The sequence below is a fragment of the Macaca fascicularis genome, chromosome 7 (assembly GCF_037993035.2).
Source record: "Macaca fascicularis isolate 582-1 chromosome 7, T2T-MFA8v1.1".
In the NCBI taxonomy this organism is placed as follows: Eukaryota; Metazoa; Chordata; class Mammalia; order Primates; family Cercopithecidae; genus Macaca; species Macaca fascicularis.
The window spans coordinates 959160-978727 of record NC_088381.1 but is presented as its reverse complement, the minus strand read 5'-3'; the positions used below and the strand labels follow the sequence as shown (position 1 = coordinate 978727).

General features: G+C 45.3%; 1 protein-coding gene across 3 annotated transcripts in view; it reads right to left on the bottom strand.

Moving 5' to 3' along the window:
- Positions 1-19568, bottom strand: part of HERC2 (HECT and RLD domain containing E3 ubiquitin protein ligase 2) — a 220595-nt gene that overhangs the window by 15022 nt on the left and 186005 nt on the right. For all 3 annotated transcript variants that reach the window (XR_012414636.1, XM_065547623.1, XM_065547629.1), the window contains exons 79-83: positions 14890-15104; positions 7512-7689; positions 6778-6939; positions 5168-5259; positions 4832-4971 (exon numbers count right to left, since the gene is read on the bottom strand). Coding sequence is in view for 2 of the 3 variants with exons in the window: in XM_065547623.1 (XP_065403695.1) it covers positions 4832-4971; positions 5168-5259; positions 6778-6939; positions 7512-7689; positions 14890-15104 (787 nt within the window). In the remaining variant the exon portion in view is untranslated. The remainder of the gene's footprint in view (positions 1-4831; positions 4972-5167; positions 5260-6777; positions 6940-7511; positions 7690-14889; positions 15105-19568) is intronic.

Genomic DNA, 19568 nt, shown 5'->3' with positions numbered 1-19568 from the left:
CTGCAGCCTCAACCTCCCCAGCTCAAGTGATCCTCCCACCTCATCTCCCAAAGTGTTGGGATTACAGGCGTGAATCACTGTGACGAAGTCTCACTCTGTCGCCCAGGCTGGAATGCAGTGGTGTGATCTTGGCTCACCGCAATCTCCGTCTCCCGGGTTTGAGTGATTCTCCTGCCTCAGCCTCCTGAGTAGCTAGGCTTACAGGAGCACGCCAACATGCCCAGCTAATTTTTGTATTTTTAGTAGAGATGGGGTTTCACCATGTTGCTCAGGCTGGTCTTGAACTCGTGACCTCACGATCCGCCTGCCTCGGTCTCCCAAAGTGCTGGGATTACAGGTGCGTGCCACCACGCCCCAGTCAATTTTTGTGTTTTTAGTAGAGATGGGGTTTCACCATGTTAGTCAGGCTGGTCTCGAACTCCTGACCTCGTGATCCACCTTAAAATCCATGTTTTAAAAATCAAAACCACAATGTGATACCACCTCACTCCTGCAAGAATGACCATAATAAAATAAATAAATAAGCAAATAATAGATGTTGGCACGGATGTGGTGAAAAGGGAACACACTGCTGGTGGGAACAGAAACCAGTACAACCCATTGAGATTTTCCCTCTAGAGGGGATAAAAACCAGAAACAAGCTATCTGTGAAAATGCGCTGTGACGGAAAGCATTTTCCATGCTCCACTGTGGAAAAGTGTGGAGATTCCTCCAAGAACTAAAAGTAGATCTACCATTTGATCCAGCAATCCCACCACTAGGTATCTACCCAGAAGAAAAGAAGTCACTATTTGAAAAAGTACTTGCACACGCATGTTTATAGCAGCACAATTTGCAATTACGTAAACATGGAACCAGCTCCAAAGCCCATCAATCAATGAGTGGATAAGAAAATGTGGTGTATATACACCACAGAACACTACTAGCCATAAAAAGGAATGAAACGATGGCATTCACAGCAACCTGCATGGGACTGGAGACCATTATTCTAAGTAAAGTAACTCAGGAACGGAAAAACCAAACCATATGTTCTCATGCTATGAGGATGCAGCAGCTTAAGAATGACACAATGGACTTTGGGGACTCGGGGGAAAGGGTAGGAGAGGAGTGAGGGATAAAAGACTACACATTGGGTACTGTGTACACTGCCTGGGCGATGGGTACACCACGTTTCAGAAATCACCTCTAAAGAACTTATTCATGTAACCAAACACCACCTGTTCCCCAAAAACTTGTTGAAATAAAAATAAATTAAAAAAATAACATACAAAAAGAACATGCAGTTTGTATTCATACCCTAAACATAAGATTCACCATTCACGAGAATCATCACACTTTTCAGTGCACCGTGTTGGACCTCAACCAAGAAACACCACCAGAAAATATTCTCAGGCAAGGTCCCTGGTGACCAGGATGGAAACAAGGCTCACGTTCTCTGGAGACACCATTAGCCTTGTCAAATCTAGCTCCTCGGGTGTCTGGAAAGTGTGATGCCTGTGTGATCAAGGGCAGTGTGCTTGTCTCCTGCCCCTGCCTGCTCCCCTGTGCTTGTCTCCTGCCCCTGACTGCTCCCCTGTGCTTGTCTCCTGCCCCTGCCTGCTCCCCTGTGCTTGTCTCCTGCCCCTGCCTGCTCCCCTGTGCTTGTCTCCTGCCCCTGCCTGCTCCCCTGTGCTTGTCTCCTGCCCCTGCCTGCTCCCCTGTGCTTGTCTCCTGCCCCTGCCTGCTCCCCTGTGCTTGTCTCCTGCCCCTGCCTGCTCCCCTGTGCTTGTCTCCTGCCCCTGCCTGCTCCCCTGTGCTTGTCTCCTGCCCCTGCCTGCTCCCCTGTGCTTGTCTCCTGCCCCTGCCTGCTCCCCTGTGCTTGTCTCCTGTCCCTGCCTGCTCCCCGCAGGTTGCTGCTAAAGCCACGAGGCGGGTGTCGCACACACAAGGTGAGGAGGGCGTCTCTGCAGACGCAGCCGGGCACAGGGAATGAGTCCGCGAGCATGAGGAGGGCTTCCACCCAGGTGCTAGGTCCGAGGGGGGTTAGCCAAGACCCCCACATGTGAGGGGAGGAGCCACGCACCGGAGGATGAGACGCTGGTTATGCACGGGGTTAGGGGGCCAAACTGCCAGAGAGAAAGGAGCTGCAAGGTTGCCAAGAGAAGACTGGAATGAACCCTGTGGATCCGAACTGGTCCTGGGGATACTGGTGGAAACTCACAGCTTTCAACACACATGCAGATCCAGAAGGAAACATCAAACATAAACCGGGGTATTGTTTACATGACCAGTCCCTGGCTTTGCCCATTGAGGAGGCCTGGGGAGCGGTGACGCCTCAATAGCAATGAGCTCACCCATCATCCAGACCTTGTCTGCTCAAGGCCATTCTCCTCCACAGACGCCAGGCTCCTGGAGAAATGGCCAGGTCGAGGCGTGGGGCACGGTGGAACCAAGAGGCGGCTGATGTTCTTCTGCCAGAGCAGGGAAGTTCTCCCAGACAACGGGGACACACAAGGGGGCACAGCCAGCCATACAGAGCACAACTAGAGCATCAAAACAAACAGGAAAAGACTCTATACCCCAATGAATACATTAGGATCCATGATGAATTCATTCAAAGCTGCATAAGAAAGGAATATTTAAGTAGATTCAGGTGTCCCTACCAAATCCTTATTATAAACAATGTCCACGGTGAAAAGCACAGCAGACAGCAACGTAACCAAGCGACTGTAGTGAGCATCATCAGAAAGGAGACAAACTGCATGTCACCTGCAAGGATGAACTGTGACGATCAAAGACACACAACCCGAACCTACGGCAGAAACACCGGAAAAAACCCAGACTGAAGAACGTGCTACAAAATAACTGGTGTCAAGTTGCCAGAGGCCCAGGAAGACTGAGGAAGCGAAAGGATGATGCCAGGCACTGAGGGAGTGTCACAGGACAGTGAAATGATTAAAGGGTGCGTGCTTATATAACTCACCAAAGGCTTTAACGGCCGGGCGCAGTGGCTCAAGCCTGTAATCCCAGCACTTTGGGAGGCTGAGGCAGGCGGATCACAAGGTCAGGAGATCGAGACCATCCTGGCTAGCACGGTGAAACCCCGTCTCTACTAAAAAATACAAAAAAAACTAGCCAGGCGAGGTGGCGGGCGCCTGTAGTCCCAGCTACTCGGGAGGCTGAGGCAGGAGAATGGCGTGAACCCGGGAGGCGGAGCTTGCAGTGAGCTGAGATCCGGCCACTGCACTCCAGCCTTCTGCACTCCAGCCTGGGCGACAGAGCGAGACTACGTCTCAAAAAAAAAAAAAAAAGGCTTTAACAAGGAGCACAGTTTGCGGGACGGCCATGTTAGTGAAAGATGGCGCCCACATTTCCCACCGCTGCCATAACACATCCCCACCGCCCGGCTGGCTTAAACCACACACACAGGATCCTTTCGCTCTGCGGGTCGGAAGTCCCGCATGGGTCTCCCTTCCCAGAGGCCCCGGGGAGAGTTTCCTTGCTCATTCGGACACAGCTCGGTTCTCTGTGGGACTGAGGTCCAGGTTCCTTGATGGCTGAGCTATTCTCAGCTTCCAGGGGCCACCCCATTCCCCCACCCTGCTCCTCCACGAAAGCCAGCAACAGAGGGTAGAGAGCTCTCAGACTTCGAAAATCTTTCTACTACCTCTTCAGTCACATCTCTGACTGACTCCTGTGCCTTCTTTTCTGATCAAAAGGTCTGTGTAATTACACTGAGTTCACTAAATAATCCAGAATAATCTCCATAACAAGTCAGCGGATTCACAAACTTCATTCGACCTGAAAAGTCCCTTTCGCCATCATGTCAGGGTTCCCCGGACCAACCCCACACTCGTGATTCTCCAGCACAACTTACAAGACTCAGCATACACTCCTGCTCAGAGCTACAGCATATCACGGCAAGAGGACACACAGTAAGACCAGCACAGGGATGGGGACCTGTGGCAAAGCAGAGGGGGAACCAGGAGCAAGCTTCCAGAGTCCTCTCCCACAAGAGCCACACAGGACAAGCTTAACTGCCCTAGCACTGAGCTGTGTCAAGTGCTGTCTTCTGGGAAGCTGGGTAGAGACTCCAGGCCCAGGGTTTCCATCGGGGCTGATCACACAGGCACCCCCTTCCTGGCGTGTAACAAGTTCCAGACCAAGGAAAGCAGGTTTCTGCACAAACCACATCACTTGTACAGACAGTTCAGGCACAGTGAACCACACTTACCACCTAGGGAACAGGGTAGTCTTCCCAAAACCCAGGTTCCCAGATACCAGCATAGGGCCAAGCCTGCAGCAGGTCCGTCTAAGGACATGTCTCAGGCTGGCTGCTAGCTCTGTTCTGCACAGCCCAGTAATAAGTAATAAGTAGAACTCTTTCACAGGTTTAACAGCAGGGGCTGAAAATGACAGGGCCAAAGCCCTGCTGACTGCAGATAAGACTCTCAGGACATGGTATAAGCCCCAGCCTTTGCCTCCTTTTTTTTTTTTTTGAGACAGAGTCTTGCTCTGTTGCCAGGCTAGAGTGCAATGGCACGACCTTGGCTCACTGCAACCTCCACCTCCCGGGTTCAAGCAATTCTCCTGCCTCAGCCTCTTGAGTAGCTGAGATTACAGGCACGCACCACTACGCCCAGCTAATTTTTGTATTTTTAGTAGAGACGGAGTTTCACCGTGTAGGCCAGGCTGGTCTCGATCTCTTGACCTCGTGATCCGCCCGCCTCAGCCTCCCAAAGTGCTGGGATGACAGGTCTGTGCCCCCTTTTAAGGCTGTGCATGTCATTTATGCTCAAGCAACCCTCTTAGATTCACCGGCCTCAGTCCTGCAGCGCCGAGCCCCACCTACCGTCCTCTGTGCAGCACACACAGTGCAGGGAGCCAGTGGCAATGGCGATGACTTTCTTTCCCTGCAACCCTTGGACCTGCCGAGGCCTTCGAACATGGTCATCCGATCCATGGCCCAACCTGTGATAATCGCCTTTGCCCCTGCACATGAAGGAAGCATAGAAATTATGGAGCAAGGTCATCTCATTGACCACCCTGCCCAGCCTCCTGGGCAGCCTCTGCTCTTCAGGACACAACCATAGCCTGCTGCAGAAGGTACATTCCCATCCATGGAAAGGTAGTGCGCACACCCCAATTAAAATCTGGTTTTAGTGGGTTTAAACAGAATTTTGCATACCAGGTATAAACAGCTCCAGATTTGGTAAGGGCAACAGAAAACTGGGATCCGCATTCCACTTTAACTACTCCAAGACCGGTAAGAGAATCAATCTAGAAGGGGAAAAAGTTCAATTAGACAGACAGAATCAAGGCCCCTGCGGACTGCTATAACCACACTGGGATTTAACTAAATCTAGTAGGAACTCTGAAAACTTGTATCTATGATGAATAATTAGTGCAACTGAAAATCATATTCCACTTAATCTGAGCACTCCCAGAAAGCAGGGGGGACCGTGACTGACAACGTGCCCACTGGCACACTGTGGCCCGGCGGGACCCAGCACATGGCACTGGAAGGGGAAGCTCTGCAGGTGAGGCCTGCAAGCCTCTCCCCAGAATGGCCTCCCCCAGCCGTGCTTCTCTGTGCAGCAGCACCATAATCCAGCAGTCCCTGTGTCTCTCCTCACCTGTCCCAGCCCTCTCAGACCAGAGGCCCGCGGGGAAGGAGCAGTAGGCAAGGGGAGGGATGGCCAAGAGCAGTGGGCCCTACCCATCCTCCACACTGCACACTTGCCAGTCAACGCTTTTCCTTATCCTGCAAGCTGCTCCTCATGACCTCGGCGATCGCTCTCATATGTAAGTTCTCATATTCAATTCTAAACTCAAATTAATTAAAACTGACTTCATTCTCTTAATGAGCTCTCCCCTGGTGTCTGGCCCTACCACAATGGCCTCAGGACATCCTGCTCCAGCCCCTCTGATGCCCAGCATCCTCGCCCTTGAACGTGCAAAGCCCAGGCTCTTTCCCGCAAGAAGGGTCCTCTGACGCATGCCACTGGCAAGGTCTGCCCCAGAGGCACCTGTGCCACGCCTGCAACCCCACAGCATGCCACTGGCGAGGTCTGCCCCAGAGCACCTGAGCCACGCCTGCAACCCCACAGCCCCACGAGAGAGGAGGCTGGGCAGAGACAGGTTCACAGCGCCAGGCCCCCAAGTACCCAGCAGAGCGCCTGGCTACACGGCAGTGTGCTGCACACACTGATGTCACTGAGCAACATGTGCAGGACCTGAACCACATACCAGCCACCCGTTCATAAGAACAAAAGACATTCTGGCCAAGCTAAAAAATCACCTGGAGCCACGAGGCTTGTGTGGAGCAGAGCCGCCGACCCCACCAGGGCTGCAGGACTCGGGCGCTGGTGCAGGCCCTACTCTCGTTCCTCACAGGACACCCACCTGAGGTGGCCCTGGCTAACCCAGATGCAGTCCCTTTAGCAAGCACGGGCACTCCCCAGGCATGAGCCATGGCAACTCCACACCACTATGAACTGAGAGAGTGTGAGCCTACATGCTACATAAACCGGGGGGCTCCACGGTGCCCGGATGATCCCATCCACTTCTCAAAAGAACGCACACAGCACATAAAACACCTTATTCCCTCTAGGCCCTCCACACACTTTCTAGCCAACTACCCACTCTATTTACTAGAAAGAAGGTAAAGAGGAGGTTAAAGTGCACACAGAGGGTCAGTAATGGGGGCTCTGAGGCCGTGTTTTCCCAGAGGGCCCCTGGGGACCCCTGACTGGGGTGAGCTGGGAGGGCACTGGGCAGGGCAAGAATGGGAAGTACCTTCATTGGCACTTTACAGCCATCGCTGCCTCCTCGGCCAAGCTTGCCGTAGTCCCCGTCCCCCCAGGACCAGACAGTGTCGTCGTCCGTGAGGCAGAGGGTCTGGGCGTCTCCGCTGCCACAGGCGATGTCTACCACACGGTGGCCCTGCAGCGCCTCCACCTTCAGAGAAAAGGGACTTGGGTTGGCCGAGCACAACACAAGAAGGCTTTTGCCACAGGAGTGGCTTCACAACACTGCAATTCTTTTTTTATGGGGGTACCTGTTTTAAGCCTTTACAGAGATGATTTCTAAAATCCTATAAGACAAAAGAGAAAGCACCTTCATCTGTTTGAACTACACGCATCTGAACGATAGGAGGAGGTATTAGTGTCTTTGATGAGCCAACCCTACATCACCATGAAGGCTGTTTATTCACTTCTGGCACCCAAAAATACAGTGGGCCTTTCCGAAGCCAAAGCATTTTTCTAGACGCCAAGCAATATTTACCACTACAAAGAAAAGGATGTTTAAATGACTCATGGAAGAAATATGTACCAAGATGGTTTTTATTTCCACCAGAAAGAACTTCTACTTGTAAATGGGGCTATGACCAACAACCCTAAAACCAAAAAAATCTAGAAGAGCAAATACTTTGGAATTTTAAAATCATAGCGATAGTGGCAAACCGCCCCATGTGACAGCAGCAGCGAGGAGCGTGCAGCCCCCGGCCCCCGCACACGGCGCCTCCTCACCAGCTTCGGCTTCAGCTGGTCCTCGCTGTCGCTGTGCCCCAGCCGGCCGTAGCGGCCTTTGCCCCACGTGTAGAGGTCCCCGGCTGCTGTGACACAGGCACTGTGGGCTCCACCAGCAGCAACATCGACCACTTCAATTCCTCTCAGAGACTCAATGACACGAGGGCGGTCACACGGACTGCAAAAAAGTCACCAAATAGAACGGAAATACATTTTTCTTCTTAAACATTTTTCAGCGTATTAAATACCTCTCAATCTACACCTTCCTAATCAGTTAATTGCTAAATCAATCAAGAAGAATCATTCAGACCTGAACTCAAAAGGTCACCACGTCCGACCTCCTTCCAGTACAAGGCCAGAGGGCAGGGCTTCCCCAGTTCTGACTCAGAGGCTGGAAAGTGACCACACATACCGGGCCAAGTTCGAAGCACAGCCCATTTTTCAGAGGTCTATGAGCTGAGAACAGGTTTTACATTTTAAAGGGTTTTAAAAAAAAAAAAGAATCATATGCAACTCCTAAAATAGTCACCATCTGGCCCTACAAGGAAAGTTTGCACCTCACCCCCACTACGAATTAACAATTCATTAAGGAGTTTTAACATATGCATGTCACTAGTCTGTAACACAGTGACTACTGATAACAAACTTTTTCTTTTCTTATTAAGTTTTGAAAGAAGCTCTTTATATATTGTGGCTATCAGACCTTAGTCAGATTATATGATTGTGAATATCTTTGCCAGCTCATGGCTTCAGTCTCTTCACAGTGTCTTCCAAAGAACAGTTCGTAATTTTTATAAAGTCCAAGTTATATCTTCCTTTCATGAATCATGCTTTTGGAGTTCAATCTAAAAATCTTTTCTGACCTAAAGTCACAAAAATTTTCTCATGTTTTCTTCTAGAACTTTTTAGTTTTACGTTTTACATTCATGACTTTGGTTCATTTTGAATTAATGTTGGGATATGGTGTAAAGTACGAATTTAAGTTCATTTCTTGCCATAGGCTAACCAATTATTCAAAACCACTTGTTGAAAAGAGTGTATTTTCTCCAATGAATTGGCTGTGCACTCTTATAAACTGCGCACTAGAAATTGTGAGAAGTCCAGTTTCATTTTTCCACACTCGTCTTGTCAGTACTGCCTGCCAGTTTCTGGATTCTCTCTTCTGCTCCACTGATGTATCTGCCTCTCTCTTTATGCCAGCACCAAACCACATTGTTTACTGCAGCTATAAAATGAGGCTTAAGTCAGGTAGTGCAAGTCTTCCGACCTTTTCCTCGTTTTCAGAGTTGGTTGGACTATTCTAGGCCATTTGCATCTCCATACGTTTTATGTTTGGCTTATCGATTTCTATAGAAAGCTTGACTGAGAAGGTGTTGAATCTACAGATTTGAGGATAACCAGCAAATTAACAATACGGACTCTTCTGCTCCATGAACACAGCATGCCCCCTCATGACTTTAGGTCTTTCAAAAATTATCTGAGCAATACTTCGTAGTCCTCTGTCTACAGGTCATTCACATTTTTGGGTCAGATTTATCCCTTAGTTTTTCAATTCTGGGAAGAGGGTAAATGGTATTTAAAAATTTCACTTTCTGGTTATATATATGTATATGTATAGACATATAAGAAACTTTTATTTATTGATCTTCTATCCCTCAACACTGCTAGCCTCACTTATCAGTTCTAGTAACTTTTTGTAAACACCATCAAGTTCTCTGCATAAACAATGTTTTCTGCAAAAAAGACAGTTTTAATTCTCTTTTCAATCTAGATGCCTTTTATTTCTTTGCACTGCTATACTGCACTTACTTAACCTGCTGTACAATGTTGAAGAGAAGTGGTGATAGCAGACATCCTTGCCTTGATCCTCAACTCGGGGAAAGCTTTCCATCTGTTGCCATTAACTACAATCTAAGCTCTAGGTTAACAGAGATGCCCTTTATCAGGTAAAGGAGGAGATCTTTTACTCCTAGACTACTCAGAGATTTTATAGAAATGGATGTTGGAGTTTGACAAATTACTTTTTTCCTCCTCTTTATTAAGATGATCATATAGTTTTCTTTTTTACATTGATTGATTCTTCTAATGTTAAACCAAACTTGTGATTTCTGGCAAAAATATCTCACTTGGCCACACTATGTATTACTTAATTCAACATTAAAAACTTTTACATCTATGTTCATAAGGATATTGATCTGTATTTTCCTAGGAATGGCTGAGTCTGACTTTGATATGAGTAAAGCTATCCTCAGAAAAACGAGTTGAGAATTCCCTCTGCCAATTTTCTGAAAAAGTTTATGAAGAATTGTTATCTGTTAGCTACATGTCTGTTAGAAATCACCAGTCATCTGGTCCCAGACATTTGTTTGCAGGAAATTCAATTTCTTAGACACATCGCTATTCTACTCAAGTCATCTATTTCTTCTTGAGTGAGCTGTGAAGAGTGTGTGTCCTTTGAGGAACTTGTCTATTTCATCTAAAAAGTCAAATTTCTTAGCATTAAGTTGTACATTATGCTTAATTATTTTTTAATATCTGTATACCCTGGGGTGAGGAAAACTTCTCTATTCCTAATATTTCTAAAATTTGTAATCTCCTTTTTTCTTGATGAGTCTAGACAGAGATTTTAACAATTATATTGATCTTCTCAAAGAACTGGTTTTTGTTTCCTTTATCTCTATTGTTTTTCCATTTTCTATGTTATGGATTCTGCTCTGCTCTTTCTTACTCCTTCTCTTTCTTGTGTTTACTTTGGATTGTATCCATCCTTATTGTCCTTTTCTAAGATGGATACTAAGGTCATAGTTCTGAGACCATTTTTCTTTTTTAAAATAGGCATTTCATGCAATAAATTTCCTTCTAAGTTCTGCTTTTGCTGGATCCCACACATTTTGGTACACTGTTTTCATTTTCACTCTTCAAAATTATTTGTAATTTACTTTCTGATTCATTCTTTGATCCATCAGTTTTTTTTTTGTTTTTTTTTTTTTTGAGATGGAGTCTCGCTCTGTTGCCCAGGCTGGAGTGCAGTGGCACAATCTCGGCTCACTGCAAGCTCCGCTCCGCCTCCCGGGTTCACGCCATTCTCCCGCCTCAGCTTCCCCAGTAGCTGGGACTACAGGCACACGCCACCACACCCGGCTAATTTTTTGTAATTTTAGTAGAGACGAGGTTTCACCATGTTAGCCAGGATGGTCTCGAACTCCTGACCTCGTGATCCACCCGCCTCGGCCTCCCAAAGTGCTGGGATTACAGACGTGAGCCACCGCGCCCGGCACCATCAGTTATTTAGAAATGTTTTACTTTCAAAATACTGGAGGTTTTCCAGGAATCTGTTATTAATTTCTAATTTAATTTCCCTGCGGACAGAGAACATATTGTACATAACTTGAATCTTTCTGAGGTGTAAGATTTGTTTTATGGCCCAAATCATGATCTATATTGGTAGGTATTCCTCATGCACTTGAAAAGAATGTAGTTTGTCCAGTAGAGTGTTCTAAAAAATGTCAGTTAGGTCAAGTTAGTTGATACAGCTGTTCAAATCTTCTATCCATTTTTTTTATGTACTTGTTCTATCAATAATTGAAGAAGGGGTATTCGAATCTCTAGTTACAACTGGGGATTTGTCTATTTCTCCATGCAGTTTTATTTTAATTTCATGTATCTGGAAGATCTACTCTGAAGGGTGCAAAGGTTTAAGATATTATGTCCTCTTGATGAACTATCCACTGCATCATCTGGATACTATTCTTTCTGTCCCTGTCAATATTGTTTGCTATGAATTCTACTTTGTATGACATTAACACAGGCATTCCAGCTTTCTTTTGATGTACATTAGCATGGTATGTATCTCCCTGTCCTTTCGCTTTTAGCCTATTTATGTGTCTGTATTTAAAGTGGGACCCCTGAAGGCAGCGTATGGTTTGATCTTGCTCTTATATCCATTCTAACAACTTCTGACTTTTAACTGGGCTGTTTGAATCATTTACATTTGATGTGATTAACATATTTGGCAGCTGGGGTGCAGCGGCTCACACCTATAATTCCAGTGCTTTGGGAGACCGAGACAGGAGGACTGCTTGAGGCCAGGAGTTTGAGACCAGCCTGGGCAACAAAGCAAGACCTCACCTCTACAAAAAATAAAAATAAATTAGCTGGGCGTGGCAGCACGAACCTGTAGTCCTAGCTACTCAGGAGGCTGAGACAGGAGGATTGCTTGAGCCCAGGAATTCAAGGCTGCAGTGAGTCATGATCATGCCACTGCACTCCAGCCTGGGTGACAAAAGAAGACCCCAGCTCTAAAAAAAATGTGTGTGCGTCTTAGGTTTAAATCTGTATCTTGCTTATTTATCTGTTCTTTGTTGCCATTTTCCTCTTGCTTTCTTTTGGATGAACTGATTATGTTTTACGACTTCACTTCAACTTCTTTGTTGGTTCATCAGATAAAAACTCCTGTGTTATTTCAGTGATTGCTTTGGGGGTGTGTAGATTACCTCTCTAACTTATCACAGTCTACTCTGAAGTCCTATATTGCCGCTGTGTAAGAACTCCCCAAGTCTACTTCCACTTCCACCCCCCGGCTTTGTGTTACAATTAACTTCTGTGTAGGTTTTAAACACCTTAACTTATTTGTATTATGTGCCTGACATACTCAATTATCTCTTTCAAAGATCTGTATGGTAAGGAAAAACGTCGTGACATCAACGTTTCTTCATTCCTTTGATAGATTCATGATTCTATCTGGTATAACCTTCCTTCTATTTAAAGAAATTCGTTTAAGGTTTTGGTTGTGCAGGTCTGTGGTTCTTTCAGTTTTTGTTTATGTGAACAACTCTATTTCAACTTCATTCTTGAAAAAATATTTCTGCTGAGTAAAAAAAAAAATACGTTGGCAGTAATTTTTACTTACAGAAAACCCACTGTCTTCTAGCTTGCGTGCTTCCTCAGAGACATCTGCAGCTGGGCTTACCTTTCTTCTTGTAACTTGTTTGGTCACCCTCCTCGGCCCATCCTCACCCCAGCTGCTTTTAAAACATTTTTCTCTTTATCTCTGGTCTTGATCCATTCACCTTGGTGTAGTTTTCTTCATGTTTCTTTTGCTTAGGGTTCTTTAAACATCTTGAATCAGTGGATTTATCGTTTTCAACAAATTTGGAAATTTTTTAGCCATTATTTCTTCAAAATGCTGCATGTTCCCCTCCTTTGGTGGCTCTCATTATGCATATATTAGGACATCTGAGGTTGTCCTACAGTTCACCTCTCTGATGTTCTGTTCATTTGTACAGTCTTCTTTCTGTTTCATTCTGGATAGTTTCTTTCATTATGTCTTCAAGTTCACTGATCTTTTTTTCCTGTAATGTCTAATCTGCCATTAATTCCATCCAATGTATTTTTCATCTTTAGAACTTTGATTTGGGCATTTAAGTATCTTCCAGGCTTTATCTAACACATTCAAGTTCTCTTCTAGCTTCCTGAAGATACGGTATATGGTTAAAATAACTATTTTAATAAAGTTCTTATCTAGTAATTCTACCACTGATACCATTTCTGAGTCAGTTTCAACTGATGACTTTTCTCCTCACGTAAGCTGTATTTTCCTGCTCCCCTGCATGGTTGGTAATTTTTTATTGGATGCAGGAAATTGTGAAATTTACCTTATTGGGTGGTTTATGTTTGTATTCATAAAAATATTCTTGAGCTTTGATCTCTGTGATAAGTTACTTATAAGTAGTTTAATCCTTTCAGGTCTTGCTTTTAAGCTTTGTTGGTGGGATGATAGCAACAATTCGTCTGTGGCTAATTTTTCACCAATACTGGGTAACATCATTCTTAGTACTTTAATCGTTGCCCTGTAAACTGTGAGGTTTGGGGATCTAGCTCCGTCTCCCTGCCATGTGAGCTCTGGGGACTATTCTTTCTCATCCTTTGGGCAGTCTGTTCTTCAACCTCACAGCTGTGACTGCTGTATTAGGCTCTGCAGGTCTCCGCAGTCCTCTCTGTGCAGCTCTCTCCACTCTGGTACTCTGCAGACTCTGTATATCTTGGCCTCCCTGGACTTCCAGTTCTATCTCCTCTATACTAAGGGAGTCTGCCAGAATCTGCCTGGTGTTCTCTTTCCTGTGTCACAGCCTGGAAACTTTCTACAGGAAGTGCATTGGGCAATTTTTAGAACTTGCCTTGTTTTTTATTTTTCATTTAAAAAACATTTTAATTTTTGTGGGTACATAGATGTATATATTTACAGGGTATATGAAATATTTTGATTCAGGCATATAGTATGTAATAATCATATCAGATGATTATTATAAATAATATCATGATTAAAATCATGTCAGATGATTATTATAAATAATGATAAATGGGTTATCCATCACCTCAAGCATTTATCCTTTCCTGTGTCACAAACAATCCAATTATAATTTAGTTACTTTAAAACATACAACAAGTTATTGTTGCCTATAGTCACCTGTTGTGGTATCATACTTGATCTTATTCATTCTACCTAACTATATTTTTGTACCATTAACCATCATCCCTGAGAATTCTCCTTGTTTCCCATGATTCAGAGAACACTGTATTTTGTTGCCTGATATTCAATGTCTTTGGGACTGTTGTTTATTTTATTTTTTAAGACAGAATCTCACTCTGTCACTCAGGCTGCAATGCAGTGGCACAATCTCAGCTCACTGTAACCTCCACCTCCCAAGTAGCTGGGACTATAGGTGTGCACCACACATCTGGCTAATTTTTTTTCTATTTTTCGTAGAAATGGGGTTTTGTCATGTTGCCTAGGCTGGTCTTGAACTCCTGAGTTCAAGCAACCTGCCTACCTCAGCTTCCCAAAGTGCTTGGATAACAGGCGTGAGCCACCACACCGGACCAGTTTAATATATTTTATATGGTGTTTTAGTTATTCCTAGGATAGGAAAGCCCCTGTTACTACAATCTGTTTGGTAGTTCTCATTAATTTTTTAAAACTTGTGAGTTTGGTTCATTTGTTTAAAAAATGGTGTCAATGCTGTGTGCTTTCTTCCTCACTCCTGCCATTTTCTCTGTATGTGCAGTTCTAGTACCACACATGTTACACAAAATGCCAAACGTGATTCAGATGATTTGAAGGAGAAGGACAAAAAAACCACTGACTTAGGACTTGTCAAAAACTCAGAATTGACTTTTCCTCTCCACAGAGGAGTCATATGGGTAAGCCTTCATACTGGAACGTAACACTATTTCTGCCAAATGAGTCATTCACATTATTTAGTTTGAGCAGATTGCTGTAAATGTTACCTTGGAAAACAAAGAGCCAATAAACTGCAGCAGCATCAAGACAAACAAACAAAGACAAATAGAAGGTTGAAATAATGTCTTCACATCATACCTTCTGTTGCCATGCCCCAGCTTCCCATCTTCTGCCTCACCCCAAGAGTAAACTTCTCCTTCTGAAGACAGGGCAAGGCAGTGCTTTCCTCCTGAGTTCACAGCTACTTTCTTAATAAACACATGCTGAATGGATTCAAGCAATGTTGGGGTAGACACCGACTCTGTCCCTCCAATGCCTAGTCTGCCACCTGCACCATACCCAGTGGCATACAGCTAAGAGAAGAAAAAGCAACATCAGTTTCCAATCTCAATATCCCCCAAATTTAGTAATTCATAAATCCATGCTTTAGACATTTTTATCACATAGAAATAAAATTTAAAGTTAAAAATCTCAGGAATGTAAGTTTATGAGTTTATACGTGCTCTACCAAAGTTCTACAAATGAAATAAAAACATGACTATTAGAAATTCCAAATTCAAAAAACATATTGTGAAAATAAGGTCTTCTCCCTGGAAACTCTTCCATTTTTGTGTAGAATACCAACTACAATTAACACCAAGAAAAGCAAAAAACAATTTAATTACCTACTATATGCAAATCTCTGACAATAACAGCCACAAAAACATATCCATAAAAGAACACAAACACATTTTAGTATTTCAGCAGGGCAGCATATAAACCACATGGGAAAAAAAGTCTTTTCTTTTTTTTTAATCTAAGTGGGAATGTTTTAGGACACAAAACATCTATGATTAATTTTAAAAAACATGATTAATGGGCCGGGCGCGGTGGCTCACGCCTGTAATCCCTGCACTTTGGGAGGCCGAGGCGGGCGGATCACGAGGTCAGGAGATCGAGACCATCCTGGCTAACACGGTGAAACCCCGTCTCTACTAAAATACAAAAAATCAGCCGGGCGCGGTGGCGGGCGCCTGTAGTCCCAGCTACTCGGGAGGCTGAGGCAGGAGAATGGCGCGAACCCGGGAGGCGGAGCTTGCAGTGAGCCGAGATGGTGCCACTGCACTCCAGCCTGGGCGACAGAGTGAAGACTTCGCCTCAAAAAAAAAAAAAAAAAAAAAAACATGATTAATGTAAAAACACATACACATGCAATCAGACTGCCGTTTTCCAAATGAAGGCAAACATCCCTCCTGATAAAAACTTAAACGCTGTTCCATGCTGTTTCAGACACCTTTCGAACGTGCTGCTGCACTGACATAATAGTAAGGAAGCCACAAGGGCCAACGCAGGAAGTGAAACCCAAACTCAGGTGGATAAACAACCTCCGCCCCCAAAGCCAGCTTCAGTGGGGAGGGTGTAAGGCTCTCGGGTGCACGGTAATGCGGCGCGCCTCCAAGGACTTCCTGCAGAAAGTGGGGCTCCAAAGGGTTGCCCCTCAGTGACTGCGAATAAGAAATAAGAACAACAGAGAAAGCTGCCCTTCTCAGCCTCAGCTCTGACAGGGAGACAGAGGCTTGCCCCTGAGGATTCATAACTACTGGCAAATTATAGCCCATGGGCCACATGAGGCCCATCATTTCTTTCTGTAAATGAAGTTTTACTGGAACACAGCCACACCCACTCATTTATAGTATGTCCAGGGCTGCTTTTGAAGTTGCAAGAGACCACATGACCCAAAGCTGAAAACACTATTGTACCCTTTACAGAAAGTCCTTACCAACCCCTACCCTAGAAAAAGGACAAAATAAAGATATTTTGAAACAAACAATCAGAATTAACCAACAAAAGAATTTCACTGAAGTAAACTGAAAAAGATACAATAAAGGAGAAGGAAATTATTTTGTAAGATCTGAGACATAACAAATGATGGTAAGAAATGACAGTAAGCAAAGATGTGCAACATTTGGCTAACTGTAAAAAAACTACGGTCCATATAAAACAACCAAACAACAACAATAATGTCTATGGCAGAGGGAATAGGTTAGAACTCAAACACTGGGTAACAAGGGGTCACTGATTGGGAGGAGGGGAGAAATACTAATTAACTTTAGGTTTTTAACTACATATGTTAAAATAACCAGAGAAGCAACGAAAAGAAACAGAATTCTCCTGAGAATTGACAAAGAGGAACTATATTTCAAACCTTTTTGTGAGGCTAGACCACGTCGACACCTGTGCTAGCAGTCTGCCTCTGACACGGTTCACAGTGATCCCTGCTTCCAAATATGCGCGCTCCTGTGTACAGGCACACCCCGTTTGACTGTGCCTCGCTTTACTGTACCTCCAGATACTGTTGTTTACAAACCGAAGGTCTGTGGCAACCCTACACTGATCAAGTCTCTCGGCACCATTCTTCCACCAGCACATGCTGACTTACTGTCTCTATGTCATGTTTTGAAAATTCTTGCAATATTTTAAACTTTTTCATTATTGTTTTATCTGTTATGATGATCTGTGATCACTAATGTTTGATGTTACTGTTGTACTTGTTTTGAGGCACCACAAACCACACCCATAGAAGACAGTGAACTTAAGCGGTGAATGCTGTGTATGTTCTGACTGTTTCGCCAACAGCTGTTCTCCCACCCCCCCTCTCCTCAGACCTCTCCCTCTCCTCAGACCTCCCCTCTCCTCAGACCTCCCCTCCCCTCAGACCTCCCCTCTCCCCAGACCTCTCCCTCTCCTCAGACCTCCCCTCCCCTCAGACCTCCCCTCTCCCCAGACCTCTCCCTCTCCTCAGACCTCTCCCTCTCCTCAGACCTCCCCTCCCCTCAGACCTCCCCTCCCCTCAGACCTCCCCTCCCCTCAGACCTCCCCTCTCCCCAGACCTCTCCCTCTCCTCAGACCTCTCCTCCCCTCAGACCTCCCCTCTCCCCAGACCTCTCCCTCTCCTCAGACCTCTCCCTCTCCTCAGACCTCCCCTCCCCTCAGACCTCCCCTCCCCTCAGACCTCCCCTCCCCTCAGACCTCCCCTCTCCCCAGACCTCTCCCTCTCCTCAGACCTCCCCTCCCCTCAGACCTCCCCTCTCCCCAGACCTCTCCCTCTCCTCAGACCTCTCCCTCTCCTCAGATCTCCCCTCTCCTCAGACCTCTCCCTCTCCTCAGATCTCCCCTCTCCCCAGACCTCTCCCTCTCCTCAGACCTCTCCCTCTCCTCAGACCTCTCCCTCTCCTCAGACCTCCCCTCTCCCCAGACCTCTCCCTCTCCTCAGACCTCCCCTCTCCCCAGACCTCTCCCTCTCCTCAGACCTCTCCTCTCCTCAGACCTCCCTATTGTGTCCCTGAGACCCAACTTATATAGAAATTAGGCCACTTAATAACCCTACAGTGGCCTCTAAGAGTTCAAGTGAAAGGAAGAGTTGCACATTTCTCATTTAAGTCAAAAGCCAGAAATGATAAGGTTAGTGAGGAAGGCACACTGAAAGCCAAGACAGGCTGTAAGCTGGGCCTCTCGCGCCAGTTACCCAGTAAGAAGTTCTTGAAGTACAATTGACACACAAATGATTAGAATGCAAAACAGTCTTATTGCAGATATAGAGAAAGTTTGACTGGCATAGACAGAAGATCAAAACAGACACAACATTCCCTTAAGCCAAAGCCTAACCCAGCCTAACTCTCTTCAATTCCACGAAGGCTAAGAGAGGTGAGATGGCTGCAGAAAGTCTGAAGGTAGCAGAGATTCGTTCCTAAGTTTAATGAAAGACGCCATTTGCATAACATAAAAGTGCAAGGTAAAGTAGCAAGTGCTGATGTAGAAGCTGCAGCAAGTTACCCAGAAGATCTAGCCAAGATCAGTGATGAAGGTGGCCACACTAAGTAACAGGCTTTCAGCGTAGATGGAACCGTCTATCGGAAGAAGACGCCATCTAGGACGTTCATAGCTACAGAGAAGTCAATGTTTGCCGTCAAAGCTTCAGATCTTTTGTTAGGGGCTAATGCAGCTGGTCTGTATTAGCTGAATTTGTTGAAGTCAATGCTCATTGACCATTCTGAAAATCTTAGCGCCCTTAAGAATTATGGTAACTCCTCTCTGACTGTGCTCCAGAAACAGAACAAAACCTGGAGTCAGCACGTTTGTTTACAGCATGGTTCACTGACTATTTTAGGCCCACTACTGAGGCCTACTGCTCAGAAAAAAAGATTTCTTTCAAACTATTACTGCTCATTGACAATGTACCTGGTCACCCAAGAGCTCTGATGAACATGTACAAAGAGATTAAAATTGTTTTCATGCCTGCTAACACATCATCTTTTCTGCAGCCACATGGATCAAGGAGTAATTTTAACTTTCAAATCTTGTTATTTAAGAAATACATTCCATAAGGCTATAACTGCTATAGACAGTGATTCCTCTAATGGATGTGGACAAACTAAATTGAAAACCTTCTGGAAAGCCATCACCATTATAAATGCCAGTAAGAACATTTGTGATTCATGGGAGGAGGTGAGAATATCAGCATTAACAGGGAATTGGAAGAAGTGGATTCCAACCCTCATGGATGATCTTGAGGGGTTCAAGACAAGTGGAATAAGTGACCTCAGATGTGGTGGAAACAGCAAGAGAACTGGAATTAGAAGTGGAGTCTGAAGACGTGACTTAACAGAGTATAGTATACACAGACTTTTATACCCACTAGGAAACCAAGAAATTTGTGTGACTTGCTTTGTGAAGACACTTGCTTTATTGTGTTGGTTTAGAAACAAGCCTGCATACCTCCAAGTATGCCTACAGCTCCCTCTCCCTGAGTGTGAGCGGGACTTAATGACCTGCTTCTG